This window comes from Narcine bancroftii, chromosome 1, assembly GCF_036971445.1.
Source record: "Narcine bancroftii isolate sNarBan1 chromosome 1, sNarBan1.hap1, whole genome shotgun sequence".
Taxonomy (NCBI): Eukaryota; Metazoa; Chordata; class Chondrichthyes; order Torpediniformes; family Narcinidae; genus Narcine; species Narcine bancroftii.
In genome coordinates, this window is record NC_091469.1 from 144,575,058 (window position 1) to 144,595,590 (window position 20,533).

At 38.0% G+C, this 20,533-nt stretch overlaps 1 protein-coding gene across 10 annotated transcripts in view; it reads left to right on the forward strand.

Annotated features, from left to right (window-relative positions):
* fbxo8 (F-box protein 8) overlaps positions 1-20,533 on the forward strand; it is a 166,461-nt gene that overhangs the window by 128,390 nt on the left and 17,538 nt on the right. For 7 of the 10 annotated variants that reach the window (XM_069941063.1, XM_069941071.1, XM_069941107.1 and 4 more), the window contains 3 exons: positions 3,785-3,903; positions 6,448-6,644; positions 12,375-20,125. In XM_069941063.1, coding sequence (XP_069797164.1) covers positions 3,785-3,903; positions 6,448-6,644; positions 12,375-12,562 — 504 coding nt within the window. In that variant the 3' untranslated portion in view covers positions 12,563-20,125. Of the gene's footprint in view, positions 1-3,784; positions 3,904-6,447; positions 6,645-7,773; positions 9,557-12,374; positions 20,126-20,533 lie in introns of those variants that run through there. The other 3 variants (XM_069941069.1, XM_069941122.1, XM_069941079.1) reach the window with 3 other exon arrangements.

Genomic DNA, 20,533 nt, shown 5'->3' on the forward strand with positions numbered 1-20,533 from the left:
TCTGGATCCATGATGCTGACCACGTGGTAGTACTGTGTGGTCTCAGATGTGATGCCCCGAATCTGGAACTGAGTCTCAGCCTGGTTGAACCACATGCTGGGTTGAACTGTCCAGAAGGTCAGGAGCTTGAGGCCAACTGCGCTGATTGCTGCTTCATTATCCATTGCTCAGTTTAAATTCCGTCTAACCGTTGGGGTCACCAATTGTAGCCATGTGCTATGAAGAAACACGCAGTGCGGGAGGTTAAGCTCTGACTTTATTGAGACTGGAAATGCTCCTTTTATACAGTTGGAGTTCCTGCAATTTGGTTGATTGGCTGACATCAGCCGCATGAATAACAAAAATGGGATTCGCACCCAGGGGAACGTTCTTGTGTATGAATACCCTTCTTCCCCAGTGTGGTGTTGCTCTGTTAGCTGGCAGCCTGGCCAGTGCCATTTTAGGGATGCTGGTCTTGTACAGCCCCAGCTTCCAACTATGCTAGGGGTCATGTTAGTGAGTTATGCCGCTGTTTATTACCGAGCGTTGTGCAGGCCCGATTTCCACGGTTGCGGGCTGCCACAAAACTATATTTTCAAATTCAGAAGAATGGATTTGCCAGAACAGAGGTTACCATCAGAAATTACATCTGACACAGATGTTACAAGAATAATTTTAATTTCATCATTTGGAGTTCAATTAATCTCTATTTTCACAAGTCTGTCTGTCTTTAAAGAACAATACCACTCTGCTCTCGTGAACCTGAAACTTAAAAAAAATCTGTTATTGGCATATGCCTACTCTTGTTTCTCAAAGGCATTTTGTGAATGCAGTCAAATGACCTTTTAATGGAAAGAACTTACATTTGGGACACGACTTCTATTCATTGTTGTCCCGATGTGATTTTTTTTTGGAAGGAAAAGTTTAAACACATTAAATTTAGGTAAGGCTTGTGCAGCAGTCAATATTGTTCTTCCCTTCATCATGGGATAAACATGGCAGGCACTTGCAAGTCTCTTGGTACTTCCAGCACTCTGGATTTAGTTCAAGCTAATTTTCTTTCAAATTGAGCCATGGAACAGAAGCTTTGAAAAAAATCTTTCCCAATGAGCACTGCTCATTTCAGTATATTTGCAGTGAGGCAAACCTGCCATTCAGTTGTTTTAGTGTTGGGTCACAATGCTGAATGAGATGTAAACGGTAGGGTAAAAAGGACATGTTTGACCCAGGTGAATAGTTCTTTCGTCTTCACTTGACTTCACATTTTCCCTGAAGTGTATAAAGACATAAATGGTCTAATTCTATCATCCCATTTGACTGTCTAGCTTTGTATTATATATTACATCTATTTTTTTGCACATTGCATAAAAATTGCAATTTTTTTCCATTTATCGGCATACTCCTGATATCTCAAGTTTTTTTTCAAATTCAAACAACCCCCCAATATCTAACTCTTGTTCACAAATAATGTCTTGGGGAGGGGAGGGGGGCGAATGCTGGAATGAAGATTTTTGGATCACAACTTGTACTATAGTCAGTCTGGGGTTTTTTTTAAATGTCTTGTGTTTCAGGTAATTTGAAAATTGGACTTTTTTTAAACACCTATCTCAGTTTTTTAAGACTGAAGCATTTCTTAATGCATACAGTATAGTTTTCGTGGAGAATTGAAATGTGCACGGCTTCTATGAGGGAGAAGAAGAAATGTTGATTTTATAATATTGAATATGTGGTCTTTATAGTTTGAGACTTCTCCCAAATTTTCTCGCTACTCTGTTAACATAACTCTTCTTCCCTATTCTCTTGGAAGCTTGACCAGTATTTGTCCCATTCAGGGCCTTGCTCAATAATTGAGTTTTTTTTTTAAAGAAGACTTTGTTCTTTGGGCTGCTGGATAAATGGATTTGTACAGAAATAAACATGGAAATATTCACTTTGGTTTGGGGTGAATGTTGGCCAGAGCACTGGAAGAACTCCTTGTCCTTTGGAAAATATGCATTCTTTTGCAGACACCTGTGTAGGTTTAATGCGTCATTCTCAAAAAACACTATTCTTACAGTGCTACAGTACTTGAATACAACATTGAAGGATTATCTTCATCTGTGTTCTGGGTGTTCTTTGGTCTAAACCTGTCAACACAGGTGTGGTAGAAAGTGTGCTGACCAGCTGCATCACGTTCTACTTTTGGGGACACCAATATACCTGAACATAAAGCCCTCCAAAAGAGAGTACAAATAGCCCAAGACATCACAGGCAAAGCTCCCACCACCACCAAGAACATCTACAGGGAATGGTGCCATCAGAGAGCAGCAGCAATTATCAAAGACCCACACCACCCAGCCCATGCTCTATTCTCACTGCTGCCATCAAGAACATAGAAACAAAGGAAGTAGGAACAGGAGTAGGCCAAAAATGGCCCATCGAGCCTGCTCCGCCATTCAATACGATCATGGCTGATCTAATTTATTACCTAACTCCATCTACCTGCCTTCTCCCCATATCCCCTAATTCCTCTATCATGTAAAAATTTATCTAACCGAATTTTAAATATGTTTAATGAGGCAGCCTCAACCACTTCCCTGGTTAGAGAATTCCAAACATTCACTACTCTCTGGGAAAAACTATTTTTCCTCATCTCTGTCCTAAATCTACTCCCCCGAATCATGAGACTGTGTCCTCTCGTTTTAGTTTCCCCGGCCAGCTCAAAAAACCTTCCTACATCTATCCTATCCATACCCTTCATAATCCTATATGTTTCTCTAAGATCTCCTCTCATTCTTCTGAACTCGAGCGAATACAATCCTAGACGATTTAATCTTTCATCATAAGTCAACCCCTTCAACCCAGGGATCAACCTAGTAAACCTCCTCTGGGCCATCTCCAAAGCCAGTATATCCTTCCTCAAATTTGGAGACCAGAACTGGACACAGTACTCCAGGTGCGGTCTCACCAGTACCTTGTACAGTTGCAATGTTACCTCCCTTCTCCTGAATTCAATTCCTCTAGCGATGAAGGCCAACATTCCATTTGCAAAGGAATACCTCCTTCCAAGAAGGATGTATAGGTGCCACAAAGCTTGTCCCACTAGGTTCAGGAACAGCTGCTACCCCTCCACCATCGGACTCCTCAATGACAAACTCAATCAGAGATTCCCTTAAGGACTGTTGTGCACTTCATTGATTTTCTTTTTCATTCTCTCTCTATTGCACAGTCAGTTTGTTTACATGTGTTATCTGTTTACAGTTTTTTTATTTGTTTACAAGTATACGTTGTGTACAGTGCAGTTTTATTTGCACTACCAATTAGTAGTAATTCTGCCACACATGCAAGAAAAAAAATCTGTTGTATGTGATGTTATGTATGTACTCTGACAATAAATATGATGTAAACAAATAAGTTTTTACTTAAAGCCAAGTTAAAATGTTTACTATTTCAATCACTGTTCCCAGAGTTCATGCTCTGCAAGTTATTTGAGCATTTTATCTATGCTTTTGACTTTTGTTTATGATAGTATTTTAAGTGATAGGGTCCTTTTGGACATCACTGAAAGATGAACACCTGATTTGCAAATGTTTGTGTACGTTTATCGAGAATTGCCATGTCCGAAAGCTAATGAACTTCAGTCTGTGCCCTGAATTAAGAGCGTGCAAAGTTTCAGAGGACTTAACTTTTGGTTCTTAAGTTGTAATTATTTCTCGAAAATCAATTTTGCCTCCATCACTGAATGTTTGTTAATTTTATCATGTTAAGTAAAATATTTTAGAAGTTTTATGTTTAAATGCATATTACAGACTCTATTTCCTTATAGGGAATAGGCTACATTTTTCGCAAAGGCATACTGGACAATGTCCCAAAGGAAATTGCAAAGTTTATTTTCTACACAAGAACACTAAATTGGAAGAAACTTCGAATTTATTTAGATGACAGGTAATATTTTTGTACGCATCTGATTCCCAAACCAGACCATAATCTGAGTTAGTATGGGAAGTGATCTATATTTTGATCAGTCATGGTCGTGACCATTATTCACCTCCAAACTTGTATCAGTGTTAACAGGTATTTTAAAGTATACCATGAAGTATCTTGGTTGCATCAAACTTGTACCGCAGTTCAAGAAGCTGGTCCAGCACCATATTCTTAGGATGTTGAGGGATGGACAATAAATGCTGTAACCCAAGATTGAATCTGTAATGAAATAGTAAAGCTAATCCTTGGTGTTGTAGAGATGAAATCCTGAGAAATCTTAAAACATTATCCTTTGTATGAAGTGATTGAGAGGGGTTATTATAAATTTAATACTGGACACTTTACGAAGAGCAAAAATCTGGAATACTAAAGAATGCTGACCCATTATGGTTTAGGACTTGATATTTGATATTGTATCAATCCTAAAATGGAGGCATGGTGGTTGGGTACATGTGCCATCTGTAAATTTGTTCAGCAAATTACTTGTTCTGTGCAAACATATCACTGCATCTTAAAGTAAAAAGTACGCCAAATGATAGGAATAGAATTATGGTTGCCTGGTGGGCTATTAGTCATCTAATTCCTATTTGATTATTGCTGATTTTGAAGAAACCTAATGTAAATTAACACATTTTTTAACCTTTTGAGACTACATAACTTGTGGCTGGCTGATGTGAAAAAATTAGTTTTTTTAATAGCCCTCCTATCTTTCATTATTTCGCTCTGTAAATAACCCTTATATTTTTTTATCTTCCAAATCTCCACCTTTGATGCATGATTTCTGGCCTAATATCTGTTACTTATGCCAGTGAATAGGAACCAGGGTCTTGGCCATGGAATCTGAACAATGTACTTGTCTAATGCTCTTGCACTGCATGCATTTCATTTTGCACATGTATACTGCCTTCAAGGGTTGTTGTATACCAGTGGGAATCACAAACCCTGGTCGATTTTCAGTCTGGCACACAGAGGCGATTGTTGCTGTCTCAGCGTCAAGGATTGAACCTGGAATCTTCCTGGTCTGTATGGCTTGGGTCTACTGGGTAAATTTGTTGAGAGGCTGGGCATGTTTTGATAACCTTTCCATCCACTGATGTAAAGCAGACTCTGAGAAATGACTTATTTCTGGTTTTTTGAGTTGTCACTCTCATTTTGTAATGCTGAAATACTAATTGAAGTAATAAAAGGTATTTTTAGCTAGAATGAGAAAAGCAATAGGGCCTAGGAGGGAAAACAATAAGCCAAGGCCTTTTTTTTAGCTTTAAATTCATAAATGGTTTTGAATTATTTATATTGAGTGCTGACCTTTCTTTGCCTCCCTCCCCAACTCTCACAACTTGTGCAATTTCATTCATTCTTCAAAACATTCCAAGTGACAATTATAAATTTTAACCCTTTGGATGATTTCCACACCCCTTTCCGTCCCAATTAGTTTTATCACAACCGACCTCTTATTTCAGTGCCACTTTGCCATACTAATCTTATTCCCCTTTCTCTTCATCCTAAATTTTATTTCTGTCTTCAATGAGCCTTCACATCTCTGTGTCGAGAATTCCAAAGAACTGTTGCTCTGTGTGAAGGAAGTATTCTTCTCAATCTCAAATAGCCTCACATTTGCACTGGTCATTCTCTTGAATCCAGAACTTGCAGCCAGGTGAAGCCTCATCCATGCATCTACTGTCTCAGGTCCATCAAGATTCTCGTATATCTCACTAAGATCGCTCCTTGAAAGGTTAACCTATTCAGAATAATCTAATAATTATTATGGGGTGAAGCCCTGTTCCAGTGCTGTTTCAATTCCTCTTCACAAAGCAAACCTCTTCCCTCATTATCCTTGATCCAAGAATCAAACTAATGGAATCTCTCTGAAATGCTTCCTGCAAATAGGGAGACCTGACCATTGCCCTTCACAATTTCACTGTGGTGTCCTGTACTTTTCTTGCAATAAAGATCAAAAAAGACAATGTTGCCTCCATTTACTGTACCTACAGATAGGTCAATTCTTAGTGATTTGTTTGCAAGAAAGCCTATTCTCTCCTGAACATCAGAGGGACAGCAGCCACTGTATTTAAGAACAAGCCAATCGTTTTTCCCGTTGAATTTGGAGGAAAGAGAGCACAGTTTTTATTTAACTTCAACAATTTTTTTCAGAGCTCAAAATTAGAGATTGTATTATGCACATGAGGTTAAAGTAGAAACTGGAAAAAAAAAGCTCTGCAGCTGTGGCTTTCCCTTGGTCCCATGCTGATATCTTTACTTCAGCATTAGTTCTACATCTGCTTAAATTCTTTCTTCTCCTTCAGCTTTCATTGCCTCTTAAACTTCCTCTACCAAATTTATCACTGAATTTATTTTGCTTTCTTGGTTGGTCAGCTTTCGAGTTCTGATGTCTGTGTTTGTCTGAGCTGACGGTAGCAAATGTAATACATAATGTATTTTTGTGACTCAAAATGAGAGGTTATTTATATATTATTGTGTTTACTGCTGCAACTTTACTTTCTTTAGGAGGGACGTGCTGGATGAGCTTGTGACGCTACACAATTTCAGCAACCAATTCCTGCCTAATGCACTTAGAGAGTTCTTTCGGCACATTCACGCTCCTGAAGAGCGAGGAGAGTACCTGGAGACGCTAATCACCAAATTTTCACAGCGATTTTGTGCTTGTAATCCAGCTGTGTCCAGAGATCTTGGTCTGAGCCCAGGTAATCTCCTTTTTGACCTTTTGCAACTTATCTCGGCCCGTAGAGCTACATTGGACGTTCCAAAGGCCTGGGTGGAATAATGTTGCATAAATTCCTGCAGAGATTGCATAAACAGGATCCCTGTTGTACATTGTAGCACCTGAATGTTTTTGAAATTTGCCCCAGCCATTCATTAATGAAAGATAAGAATACTCAAGGGTAATGAATGTAGTTGACATCTTGTAATCTCAGAAACTTGGGAAGTTGTTTACTGTTGCTTTTAAAAAAAAAATTAAATATTCTATTTTTCATCACACTCTTGTTTCGTCAATGCATATTTATCCAGAGGAAAGTTAAGAAAGACTAACTTTCTGTCAATTTTATCATATTCACCAGATGTATTTTTGTCACAAACTCTATTTTATAGTGTCCCATTAATTTTGTATATTGAACACAAATCCTAATAAATGACTTAGACTTTGTAATCTGATTCTCACTCTGCAATTAACTACTAGCCAGTCACTTCAACGCCCACACTTCAATGAACATACCCTGAATATTGTTATGTTCAACTTGAATGTGGGCTTGGAACCTTTCTACTTGAGGAGTCCTCAGAGATGATTATTAAATAGTTTGTCAGTGGAATTGATGAGGGTTGAAGTGGTGGAGGAAAAAAGTACTTGTTCCCAAATATTTCAAAAGATCATGAAGAAAATTGGTAATTTTTTTTTTTAAGTATTGAACATTTGTACACTGCACTAATAAGGAGATTTTCTTGTTGCCTTTTGCATTCAGGGACATGTTCGCCACCATTTACATGGAAATATCCAACCAGAATTCCTTTGCATCGGGTGCAGTTCTAGTAGTTGACCTATTAGATCAAAGTAATGCATGATCTTTCAGCCAGCTAAACTAACTTGTGTGTGCAATCTCATCAAATAGTGAAATGCTGCCAAAATAGCTGGGTTTAATAAAAATATTGTAGAATGCATGGATAGGTTTATTTTTAATTCTATTTAACATTTCCTGATTTGCAACACTTCATGTCATGGCATTAATCTTCCCTGATGATTATCCTCTGCTTTTTTTTTGGTTTAAGAATAAGGCTTTTTGCTGGAATTGCTGACGTGTGTTATGAATTGTTCCACAGAAGAATCATTTTTTATATGGCATGAATGTTGCCAGACAGTCGTCAGTCCAGATGTTGTACGTAGTCTTGCGATTGGCTGTCACAAGCCGTTTCATGTCAAAGAAGTTATGAATGGAGCCGGACCACTGGATTTGTCAGCAAGCAGCTCTACTTTTAGTTGACATCAGCAGGAAGATATCGATGAAACGTCAGACATCTGATCTCCCAATACAACTGATGACCTGCTTCAGTGTCCTGGGGTTACACAATTGGTCAATTAGAACCTTTCTCTCTTCCTGTGTCAAGTTTATTCTGCCCCCTGGAGATTATTCCCTTTCAAAGTTTGATTGAATTCTGCATTGATAATAACAGTTGCCTTCATTTTTCATCTCGTATTCTGCTCTTGCATCCATGGCATTTCTCGAGAGTTAAACAGTGGTAAAATGCTTCAACTAGCCCATCTGAGTTATGCCAGCATTTTAGACCTCCTCATGCCTAATTTTGAGATCTTTTTTCCATGTGTTTAACATGCAAGACAAAAATTAAGGAAGCCAACAATTAAAAATTTTGAAGGTTCGTAATGTCTCTAAGCACTTCAATTAATGAGTTACTCTCAAAGTGTAGTGACTCTGAGGTGGCAATTCCCTAGAATGAATTGCATTTTGGATCATAAGATATCGGAGCAGAAGCAGGCCATTTGGCCCATCAAGTCCACTCCTCCATTCCATCATGAGGTAATCCATTCTCCCACTCAGACTCGTACCCCTGCTTTCCCCCCATATCCCTTGATATCCTGACTATTCAGATACCCTTCAATCTCTGCCTTAAATGCACCCAACGACTTGGCCTCCACAGCTGCATGAGGTAGCAAATTCCAGACGTTCACCTCTCTCTAGCTAAAAAAAAGTTATCTTTATCTCTGTTTTAAATGTGCGCCCTTCTCGTCTTTGGCTCCACCACTGTAGGAAATAACTTTGTCGTATCTACTCTGTCCAGGACTTTCAACATTTGAAATATTTCTATGAAGTACCCCCCCTCATTCTTCTGATCTCCAAGGAGGACAGTCCAAGAGCCGTCAAATGTTCCTCATGTGCTGACACCCTTCATTCATCAAGGAATTATTCTTTAAAATTCTTGATCCCTCTCCAATGCCTGCACATCCTTTCTCAAATAAGGGGACTAAAATTGTACCCTGTCACCAGTGCCTTGTGAAGCCTCAACATCACATCCCTGCTCTGATTTTCTATACCTCTAGATATGAATGCCAACATTGCATTCACCATCAACTCCACCAACTCAACCTGGAGGATAACCTTTAGGATATGCTGCACAAGATCTCCCAAGTCCCTTTGCACTGCCATATTTTGAATTTTCTTCCCATCCAAATATCAGTCACTTCTTTTATTCCTTCTACCAAAGTCCATAACCATATACTTTCCAGCATTGTATTTCATTTGCTACTTTTTTTGCCCAGTCTCCTAATCTATCCAAGTCTCTGTGCAGCTTCTCCACTTCCTCCACACTACCTGCCCCTCCACCTCTCTTTATATCGTCTGCAAACTTGGTACCACCATATTTTGTACCACTCCGTGTGTTTTTATTTTTCAATTTAATGCAAGTGATTTTTGTGGGGTGGGTGTGTGGGTGTGGTGGGGAGGTTGTGGTCAAAAGCTAGTGGACAAATTGGCCAGCATTTTAAAATGGATCTAGCAAAAAGCATTTTGTTCTCTAATTCTACAAATTTTAGATCTTCAACGGAGTGTCATTTTCAAGATCGTTAAATGTTTATCTGCACTGCTTATAACACATGAATAAATTCTTGGTCTAATTACTGAATTGGCTTGCTACAATATCTCAGTTTCCTGATGAGTGGGTCCTCTCCAAGCTCGGTCTCGTCAGAAAAATATTGCACTTGAGAATTTCCTCTTTGCTTGTGCCAATAGTTGTGTACAAATCACCACAGACTACTCTGTTCTGCTGAGTTTCTTCAGCATTATGTTTTTACTAATCACCATAATTTTTTTTTATGGAAGGAGAATTTCAGGGTTTGTTAATTCTGGAGGAAGCCACCAGATGCCACTTGCTAGGCTTCTCCCTACAATGCCCCTGCCAAGCCTTTTGTTACACAGGATTTTCCTCCTGGCATGTATATCATTGAAAAGCAGTGAATGTGGAAGTATCTCCATTTACACTGCAGTTTCTTTCAGCTATGACATCCAGAATCAGCCTTACTTTTCATGCGCTATTAGTTATTTTTTTTATATATAGCAATGTCGCAAGATGGTTATAATATGAATGTTTGCACTTTTGATGCTGCCACAAAACAACGAATTTCATGTCTTGTTCACGGCAATGAATCTTGATTCTGAGAATTTATCACCATGAACAAGTCATGAAATTCAGGGTTTTGTGGCAGCTTCAAAGTGCAAACATTCATATTATAACCATCTTACAACATTTTTAAAGAGCTGTTTTTTTTCCTCTGATTACCGAGCAGCAGATTTGAGAGAATTGTCCCATTAGGAAATAGGCAGATTTTAACACTATCCATCAGATGTGTCTTTGTCCTATTTTCTACTTTTTTTAAAATACTTGACTCAATTTGTCATCTTTTAGCAAATCAGCCATGTGTGCATTTCAGTCCATGGGCATGAGGTGCTGTGGTTAACCTGCACCTGTGTGTGTCACACTCATTTAGCCAAGGCCTGAGGATTTGAATTCCTACTTTCAGGCTTTTTGTATATCCACCTTTCTTTTTCGGGAAATTTTTTTTTTAAAGTGTTTTAATCTCCTGTCCTAATATTATCCTTCCCTACTTTGATAATGTTCCTGGAAATACCAAGAGATGTTTTGACATATTAAAATGATAGACAAGTACAAGGAGTGCCAAAAAAAAAATCAGTCAGGACCAAACTGCTATCTCTACCTTTTAGTTCATCTAAACCGGCCTAAGAGGAATTTACAAGACCTTTGGGATTTATCTCATGTTTTCTACTCCCAGGAAATTCATTTGGATGGCCAATGTACATGAACCAAACATTTTCTCTGAAATGATGTGACTTGTGTCCTAGTCAAAGTTTTGTCCAGCTTCCCTTTAAGGACCTGAAAGAGAAATAAGTCCAACAGCCTCTCTGTTGAATTGTTAAAGCAAAAGTTTTTTTTTAAAAACTCTGTTGGAATTGAAGTTGCTCTCAGAACATTAATGAGAGAAATGGACCAATGACCACAATGAACAACATTCTTACCTGGCTGTTTAGATTTATTAAAGTGATTACAAAAATGAGGAGGTTCATTTAAGAGAGAATGAGTAAGATTGATCTAAACTTCAAGATTTAAAAAAAAAATAGAGATAATACAATTTGAGGTGTGAAAGATTGTAAGAACAATTGACAAAATAAATGCTATGAGATTATTTCCTCTCAGTAGATCTTAAAGGACCAGTCAGGCTAGTCTGAGGTTACAAAATTACCTGTTAAGCAAAGAGATGAGTAATTTCTTTGCAGAGGGTTATAAATGTATGGGATTCTATCTTAGAGGGTTATAGATGCTTGGAAACTGAATATATATTGAGATCTCATTTTTTTCTCCTGAGGAAAATCAGGAAATTCTGGGAAAATTGGAAAGGTAAAAGACCAATAATGATGTTGAATGCATCATCAGGTGGTCAACCCCAATTCCTACTTCTAATTCAGGTGATAAACCGAAAATCATTCTGGCACCTACGGGGATCGCGGTTGTCAGATATCCAAATTTTATGGTTGACTGAGACTCTCTCTTACAATGCCTAATACACTTACATTAAGAATACTCCATTTAAAAGACAGTGTAAAATTTTTTTAAATTTGAATTTGAAAAAAGTTAGGACTGTAGACTTTAATTATGTAAAGTTCACTTTAATTAAGTAATTCCCATAACTTAAAATTTTAAATTTAAATTCAAACCCTGGTTACTGGTGTCGCGCGAACCATGATTAACCCCACCTCCTCCAAGTTTACAGATAAATACTGACTAATATACCTAATATCCATACTAATAAAAATAAAGACTATTACTAGGCAGGGATAGGGAGACATTTTGGAGAGTCGCCTTAGCGGCGAGCAGCCTCCGCCAGCTCTTCATCCTGATGTCCTGGTCATCTCCATTCAAGTGTCCCGGCCGGGTCCGCGGTGCAACCCGACTCACCTCAACGCAAGTGTCCTGGTCAAACCCTCAGTGCAACCCCCATACTTGCCTCCACGTAAGTGTCCCGGTCAGGCCCTCCCCACACCTTCCCTGCACTGAGAACCCAACTCACCTCCAGACAAGTGGTGACCACAAAAAGAATGTGCACACATGGAGAGTCATTGTGCATTCAGTGGGCCAAAACCTGCCCATGTCCAACAAAGTCACAGCACTCCCTCACAGGGTTCATCTGCCCAGAATTATTAATTTGAAATCTTATTTATTTATTTCCTCAATTTGTTTTGCTAGTTGTTTGAATGACGGATAATGAGAACTTTACAGTATTTATTAAAATCGGCTGTTGAAAATGACTTTACAGCCAACACTCTGTAATGTGGTCAGTCATATCTTGATACTACATCACTTAAAATACATGAAAGTTTTGTTTCTTTTTTATATAGATGCTGTTTATGTACTTTGTTATTCTCTGATCCTGCTTTCCATCGATTTGAATAGTCCACACGTCAAGAACAAGATGTCCAAACGGGAATTTATCCGGAACACTCGTCGTGCTGCCCACAATATTAGTGAAGATTTTGTTGGGCATCTCTATGACAATATCTACCTAGTTGGACATGTGGCTGCCTAAAAAAAAAGCACATTGACAACACTGACAGAGCATTTAAACCTACAAAATTGCACAGTGAAGTTTGTTGATCTTTTTAAAATGAAAATTATTTTAGTGTACAATCAGATCCTTCCTGTTTTCATCTTGCCATTGTTTGCACTTTAGTAACTGGATACCTGTTTATATTTTGTATTGTTTAGTTATCATGAGTTGCACATAGTTGTGCCCAATGATCTGATGCACTAATTTGGAAATGGATTAATTCAGAACTGACATAAAAGTGCAAGGGCTATGAAAGCATTAGAAGTTGGTAGTAGGGTATACAAATTAAATGGGACAATTTCCCCACTGTTCCTTTTTCAAATGCATGTGAAATGTGTAAATATTGCAGAATAAGAGATTTATAATTATTTTGAAATATTTTAACAAAAAGAATTTTCCCTCTATGAAGGGTATGTATTTTTCCTTTCATTCTATATAAATAACATAAATATTCCATTTTGTCGTGAGCTTTGGCATTTGATGTGGTTGCCACAACAATATTTTATCAAAAAATTACTGGAGGAATTAGTTTAAGCAGTAAGAGAAGCATATTGATCAGTCAAAGATTTTTCAATGTAGTTTGTCTTTTCAAGGTTTTACAAGAGATCTATTTTCATAGATGGAATCCACTCGAGAAAGAAAATTATTTTGAAACTAATGAAGTTGTGTATGTCGGTTTAAAGCAGTAGTTTTCAAACTCCACCCCCTCCACCACCACATTCCAGTTTAAGCAATCCCTATGCCATAAGTGTTCTGTGATTAGTAAGGGATTACTTAAGGTGGCATGTGAGTGGGAAGGGAAGGTTGAGAACCACTGCTCCTAGACCCAATTGTTACTGAAATATTGTGCTTGAGAAAAATTGTCATTGGCCCATTTCATTTGGAGTTATGAAACCATACATATAACGAGTTAATTATGTATGTTTAAAACTTTTTCTTCCCATCCACATACCACCTTAACCAATCACAGAGCATTTATGACATAGGGATTGCTTAAGGTGGAATGTGAGTTTGGTGGAGCAGTGTGAAAACCACTGGTTTAAAGGATTTATGAAGATAGACTTTGGATGTTTGTGTTATTTAACACCAAGCAATTTTTGATTTGTAGTGGTTTGTTCAATTTCTATTTTCACAGGCATTTGTCTTGGTGTATATGGTATGAGAAAGTCAAAATGTTTAAATATAACCAATCTTGTGTCGTCCTACTAAGACAAATTAAGTTCTAACTGTGGGAGGAGAAAAAAATTGTTTTTTTTTTAAATGTGCTTTCAAGCCTCTAGTTTTCATATAGTTTTATTGCAAAATGTTGACAATATTTGGTGTCTGATTACCTATTCTCAGTTATGCCAGTGTGAACTTTACATTTGGACTTGGCTTTAAATTAACAAGATGAAAATTAGCTAGATTTTCCATGGCTACAGTTTTCAACACTTGCTCTTGAGTGTCATCGAAGGATAGGTTAGAGTTGAGTGTGTCCTTTGCACTTGATCCCTGCACTAAAAATAGTAACTGCACAAACAGGTCCACTGAAGGTTACTCTTATTCGTGGACATTGTTTTTACATGGAATTGTTATGCAAAGAAACAAATGAAGTTAAAAGTAAATGTTTCTTTTGCAAAGTCTGTTTTCCAAAATAAAAATCACATTATATGAAGGGGCAATGTGTTAAAATGAAGCGAAACACCATCTGCTGGAGGTACTGATCAAGCAACGTCAGTGGAAGAAATAGAATGGTTAGCAATTCAAGCCAACATTCTTCTCCAGGATTGAGGAAAGTGACAACAGAAGCAGTGTAATGACAACTGAATGGGAGGAGTTTGCCAGGGACCCCACACAGGATTGGCATACCATCTGGAAGTGAACTATAATGGAGCAAGGGTTGGCAAAACTGCTGCTATTTTTCCTCTGTCCATATTTCACTGACGGATATTTGCAAAGATGGCATTGTACTACCTTTGTTGATTACAGTTCTGCAATTTTGTGGTGTTATTTTATTTAATACGTTTTCTTTTGACTGGCAAGCATGGTCCGGAGATGTGTGCAATGCTCTCATTTGCTCAATTACACCTTCTACAGGTTTTCACTCCACCAATATTCTCTTTATTTCTTGTGCAATGAATTGGATATTGCCCACATTTCAATAAGAGGGCATTGATGAATGGGTAGTTTCCAGTTTTTATGCCAGGTAACTCAGGAATTGGATATCTTGTTATTCTTAAACCCTTAATTCCTGAGCCTTGATAGCCAAGACCGACCAATTTCTCAAATTCCCAGCTAGGCTAGTCAAGATTGTATTTGGGTCTTTCGTTTTGAGTCACTTCTGAAAACACCCTTCAACTGATCATGCAATCCATCCAACGGTCTTCTCTCTTCACAGCAGATACTCCAAATTGTTCCATCATTGATCTCTTCAAGATCCATTAATTTCTTGATCATGACAAGGTTGTTTTCTTTCATGAAACGAAATGACTCCCAGATGACCTTGTCTTCCTCCTTCTCAAATGCCTGATTTTTTTTCTTTATTGCAGTAATGGGAATTTGTATCTCAAATTTCAGGAGACCTAATCCCCTGTCTCTACCTATAATGTAGAGAACATGTTTGTCATATCATGAGGTAAATAAAGGATCTCTTTTCCTGTTGTGTTAATGAACCGGACTTTTTTAAAAAATATGTTCTGTGGCACCTTGGTGATGTTATTTGTAGATCCATAATGAGATTATATAAAAACGTTCGTAGTTCCCAATCTCTGCAGGGCTTTCTGCGTATGCATATAATTTGCATAATGAAAGGCATTTTCCAGATCCACAAACGATATGGGCCAAATCTCTATTATTCCTCGTGGATCCACTCATGATATTTCTTTTTTAAAGAAATGTTTTATTTAATATTTCACTGTGAACCTTGTTAGTAACAATATACACAAATATTCAGCCTTAAAATATACACAGTGACATTTTCATTTTTTTCCCCTTCCCCCCAGCCTCCTCACCCCTATAACTTAAAGCAGGAAATGAAAGAGCGAAAGAAGAATAATAAACAATAGAAGAACACAAAAGAGAAGCGAAGAAAAAGAAATGGTGTCATCCAAAATTGCATGTTTAATTATTCTCGTACTTGTATTTTATCAGTTCAAGAGATGAAGGTCTTTTATATTATCATTACAGCCAGCAGTGTTAATCAGGAAACCATTCTGCTGTAGGTCAATTTTGCTATCTACGCTGAGGAGCTTTGCCATGATCTTTGTGAGGAGCCTGAGTAGAATAGGACCGATGGTAATTGGCTTTAAATTATTTAAGATTTTGAGCTTAGCAGTCCTGCCGTCCTTGACACACTCTGGAATTGTACTGGACTTTAGCCAAACATGAAAAAGCTTCGGCAGCATTTCTCCGTCATCGGTCAATATTTTCTTCATGCCCTTCTGTTTCAGACTGTCCGGATCTGCAATGGTGTCCTTGCTTAACTGGAGAGCTGTTGTTATTGCCTCCAAATATATTGTTCTTATGAGATTTTCATGATCAGCTACTCCATGGTAGTCCTTCATTTTACGCAAGTTGGCTGTTTTCAGTTCCAATGTTTCCTTGAAGTATTATTTGACCTCCTGCTTCTGCAGTACACATGATTCTCTGAGCCAAGTTTTGCGACCTTTATCGAAGAGACTTGTGTTGCTTTATAGATAGCCTTCTCACTGGTTGTCCTTCTGGCATTGCTGGTGTTCCTATTGGGTGGGTTGCCTTGATCAGTCAGATTGTCGGAGTTTCTTGGTGGCTTGCTGCTTTTCTTGATGACCTTTCTGGAGATGTACTCCAGTGGGTTACGTCCAAATGTGTAGTTCATTTTGTTCTTCTTTCATGATACCTGATCTAATGATTCTATGAACCCTTTAAATAACTTTTTTGGGCCTCTTAATCCATCAAAGTTGTGTTGACTGGATCGATCTCTTCCTCATTCGGATCTTTTGAGGTTTTGTTCTTCTCCCTGTTCCTCTGGAGTACCCTTTTACAATTGGAAGGTTACCTGCTGGTTTTACTTGTCAACGTTTTGCCAATCTCCCTGTTGAGGAACCTCACTCCTTTAAAATTCATTAACAATTAGAAGCCTGGATAATCTAGTGTCATCTGAAGGAGGAAGACAATAAACAACTTGAGATTTACAGGTGGTGTGCATTGGAGATTTACCGCATGGACTGGCTCTTTTTCAAGTTGCTGTAATTGGTTTGTACTTGAGAGTGAACATGGTACTTTCACATTTGTGTTTTTTCCAAGACTGTCCAAACTGGCTGTCTTCCTTTCACACAATCCTGTGCCAGGGTTTTGATTTGAAAATGTCATCCACCTCAAAAGCCTACAGATGTTGCTGGGTCTTGTCTCCATGGTACTTTCCTTTAGCACTTCCTTCTTAATGAGTTGGAATTGGTCACTGTTTTCTTTCAACGTAAATAGTTTCACAATTGTGAAGCCTAATCTAGAATTAGAGTAGCCTCATCACCATTTATTATTGATGCACTTTACAGATTAAAGTTGATGTTTTGATGCATGAAAGATGCAGATGTTGAAGAGTAAAAGAATCATTGTCCGAAGCTCTGTATCGAACGAGTGCTTGGGAGCGGACATGGGTTAAAGGTCTACATTGTAAAATAATGGCACTCTCACTTGGATAAATCAGAAAGCAATGCAAAAATAAGGGAAAAGCTCACACCTGTGAAATAATCTGGCTGCTCTTGTCAGGGACAACATTTTCAAGGTCTCCAGCTCTTGATAGCCATGTGCATGGATTCAAGAGTTAACTTGAAGGACCAATATCATGGATGTCTACTGGCGTAAAATAATTAGCCTGAGTAGTTACAGGGGAAAATTTGGGGAAAGTCTTGTTCATTTGTATAACCAGTCAATTCAATGTGTTATTGTGAGAATACTTTTTATTAGAATGGGGCTCTTATTATATTCTCTCCTTTGCTTGTGCTCTGCCTGTTTCCATCAGGCTGCCCCTTGAGATGACCTTCCTTCCTTCCAGATCAATGGTAAGTGATGACATGGGGATGTTGCCTTCAGACTCTGCTGCAGGTGAAACATGAGGTGGTTGACAGAGTGGGCAGGTGGGTAGTTTGGTAGAATGCTCCTCTGTCAAATGAATGACGTTCTCTGCCATCCTGAAAGTTCTTGTATTTAAACTCTCTCATAATTCCACAAAGATGTTGCACATTTTCCAAGGAGGCTTTCAGAACCACCTTGAATTGTTTCCTCCGTCCATCTGGTTATTGCTTGCTGTGATGAATCATTGTTTCAGTGGAGTGTCTTTCATCAGGCATGTGATTGCCCAAGTCAGAGCTGATTGAATACAATAAGCAGCTTAATTTTGATAATGTTGGCCCGGAGGAGGACGATAAACTTGATTCACTTAGCTTTCCTGTATATTTAGAGGGTTTTGCAAAGAAAATGGCAGTGGTTCCTTCTGCAGGAACTCGCAGTGCCACTTTCCTAAATGGGAAAATGGTCTGCTGATATACTGAAGGTCAAGGAGATTTTTGTCACTGTCCATTAGGTGTTTCCCAGTTGTGGGAAGATTTCCATACTCTCCATGCTATGGCCCTGTAGCTTTATTGGAGAGCAGTATTATAAGACAGGGACAGGTTGGTGGAGGTTTTTTTTTGGTCTTGTAGATGTAAAGCCCATTCTATTTCATGTTCTGGTGAATGTCTTTTAATGTGATCAAATGCAAGCATTATCTGCCTATGATGTTGTATTGACCTTGGTTTGAGTGAAAGCAGTTTTCCATTTGGCCAAGGGTGGTGAGTTGGGGGTAGCGTGTGATAGAGAAGAGGTGGAAGTTGAAATTCAGAGGACCAAAGAAGAAGTAAGGTGTGATCTATGCAAGGGGAGAAGGCAAGGGTCATGTGGCAGAGTATAAGAGAGTACTTGTGTCAAAGCAGAAGTAGATCATTCAACCTTTTCTGTTGTTCAACACCTTTCATTAAGCTTATGATGAAATAATTACTTTGGCTCCACTTTCCTGCATTAACCCCATAATCCACAATTCCATTAATATCTTTTAAAAAAAATATAGATTATTTATCTTGAAAAGAATGTAAATGTTGGAAGAGAAGAGGTGAGGGGGGCATTGAAAGAGAAGCTTTGGGAAGGATCAAAGTGGGTTGAAGGGAGTGAGGAAGAAACAATGGACAAGAACTGATAAAGCTGTGGTATTCTCTCATCTAAAGTTTTGGGCAGTTGATCAAAGTTGTCCAAACTAAAATCCAAATTTCAATTGTCTGCACATGTCTAGCTGCAGAATTATCTTGGTCTCTTTGCAACTGGATCAAGATCTTTATAGATGTGCAATAGTTAAGATATTTAGAAGCAACTTTGACGCTCTATTGAACTGAAATTTGATTCAAGACTCCGTCTTCCATGTAGAAATGCAGAGTAGAATGTTGAAGGTAAACAAAAGATCTGTATCGTGTTCCAAAACTTAAACTTTTTTTCATTTTAATATGGACACAATTATACTCAAAGCCTAGAATGACCTTAGTATTGTTTACATGTTGACTTAAAAATTAAAATTTTAGTTCTGTTTTGCACAAAAAATTCTTTGGTTGCTGTATCATTTTATTTCCAGAAGTCACTTTCTGAAAATTGAGCTCTCTGGATTAAAGTGGGAAGGGGGAAATCCCTTGTTGGGTTAGTGGTTTCAAATATTTTACTATTTGAATAAGTACTTACTAAAGATTTTGTACAATCTGATCAAGTTCAGTTTATTAGCAGTGCAAGCCTTGGCCTTGTCGAGCAATCCCATCTATCTTCCAAGTGGTTGCATGAAACGTTGTTAACAGAACTGTTGGCAAACCATGACAAACCTCCTCACAATTACTCTGCAGTAGACCCTGATGTAACAAACAAAATACCAGCGTTGAAATGCTTTGGGTCCTTGGCTCTACATTATCTTGGTTCCTTTGAAGTCTACTCTTAAATTCAGTTGTGTTTTGCTGAGGACTTCATCCAAGGATTTTACACAATTGGACAACCTGCTTATCATTTTCAACTTATTTTAAAAGTTATATGGAGGCAATTTATATTTATGAATGAAGGGCATCAAAAAAGAATGGCTTGTTTCTAAAGAATGCAATTTTTCTGTTCCTGGCTCCCTGCTATAATTTGACTGTCCAAGAATCAGTTGTAATCAACTTTTTAAAAAAAAAGACACTTCTTTCACAATTAAATATTACTAGGGATTTATTATTTGTTCAATTGTCTAAAAAGAAACCATCTAGAGAAACTAAAATCCCTCTTATTTTAACATTTAATAGGTAACTGTGAATTTGCATCTTGAAGTGAAATAAACAACACCTGATTAACAGACAGTTAGATGCTATTTTGTCATGCTAGAAATGGCATTTTGACCTGAAATTTATACCAAAATAAAGGACTGTGGACCCTGATCCAAAACTTTATTTCCCTGCTATTATATGTGCATCAGAGTTTGATAATATAGACTTTAATGTGGATTTTTTAAATAACTTTGAACAAATAAATACATTTTAATTTCAATTAATTCATTCTGTCTTCATTTCACATACTGAAAGCTTTTAAGGTGTTTGTTGCATACCTGTGTTCTTCTGCCAACATTCGTAGGACAAAGTAGATGAACAAGAGTACAACTACAGAATATAGAGTTACAAAGAGGGGTTGGGGGAAGATCCCTTACGACAAACCAAGGCATCATAATAGCATTGTGGGGTTCTTTCAGGATCTGAGGGGTACAGGGAATAGATTGTCAAAGCCTTTTAGTGCACGATTTCAGGCTCTTAAGCCACCTTATCGATGGGGAGAGGGAGAAAAGAGTATGTTCAGGATGTAATGAGTCCCTCAGTATATCAACTTGCCTTTTCTATGCAATGGGAAATTTAGGTGGAGTCCAAGGAAAATTTGTGGTGTGTTCTGAGCTGCATTCTCTAC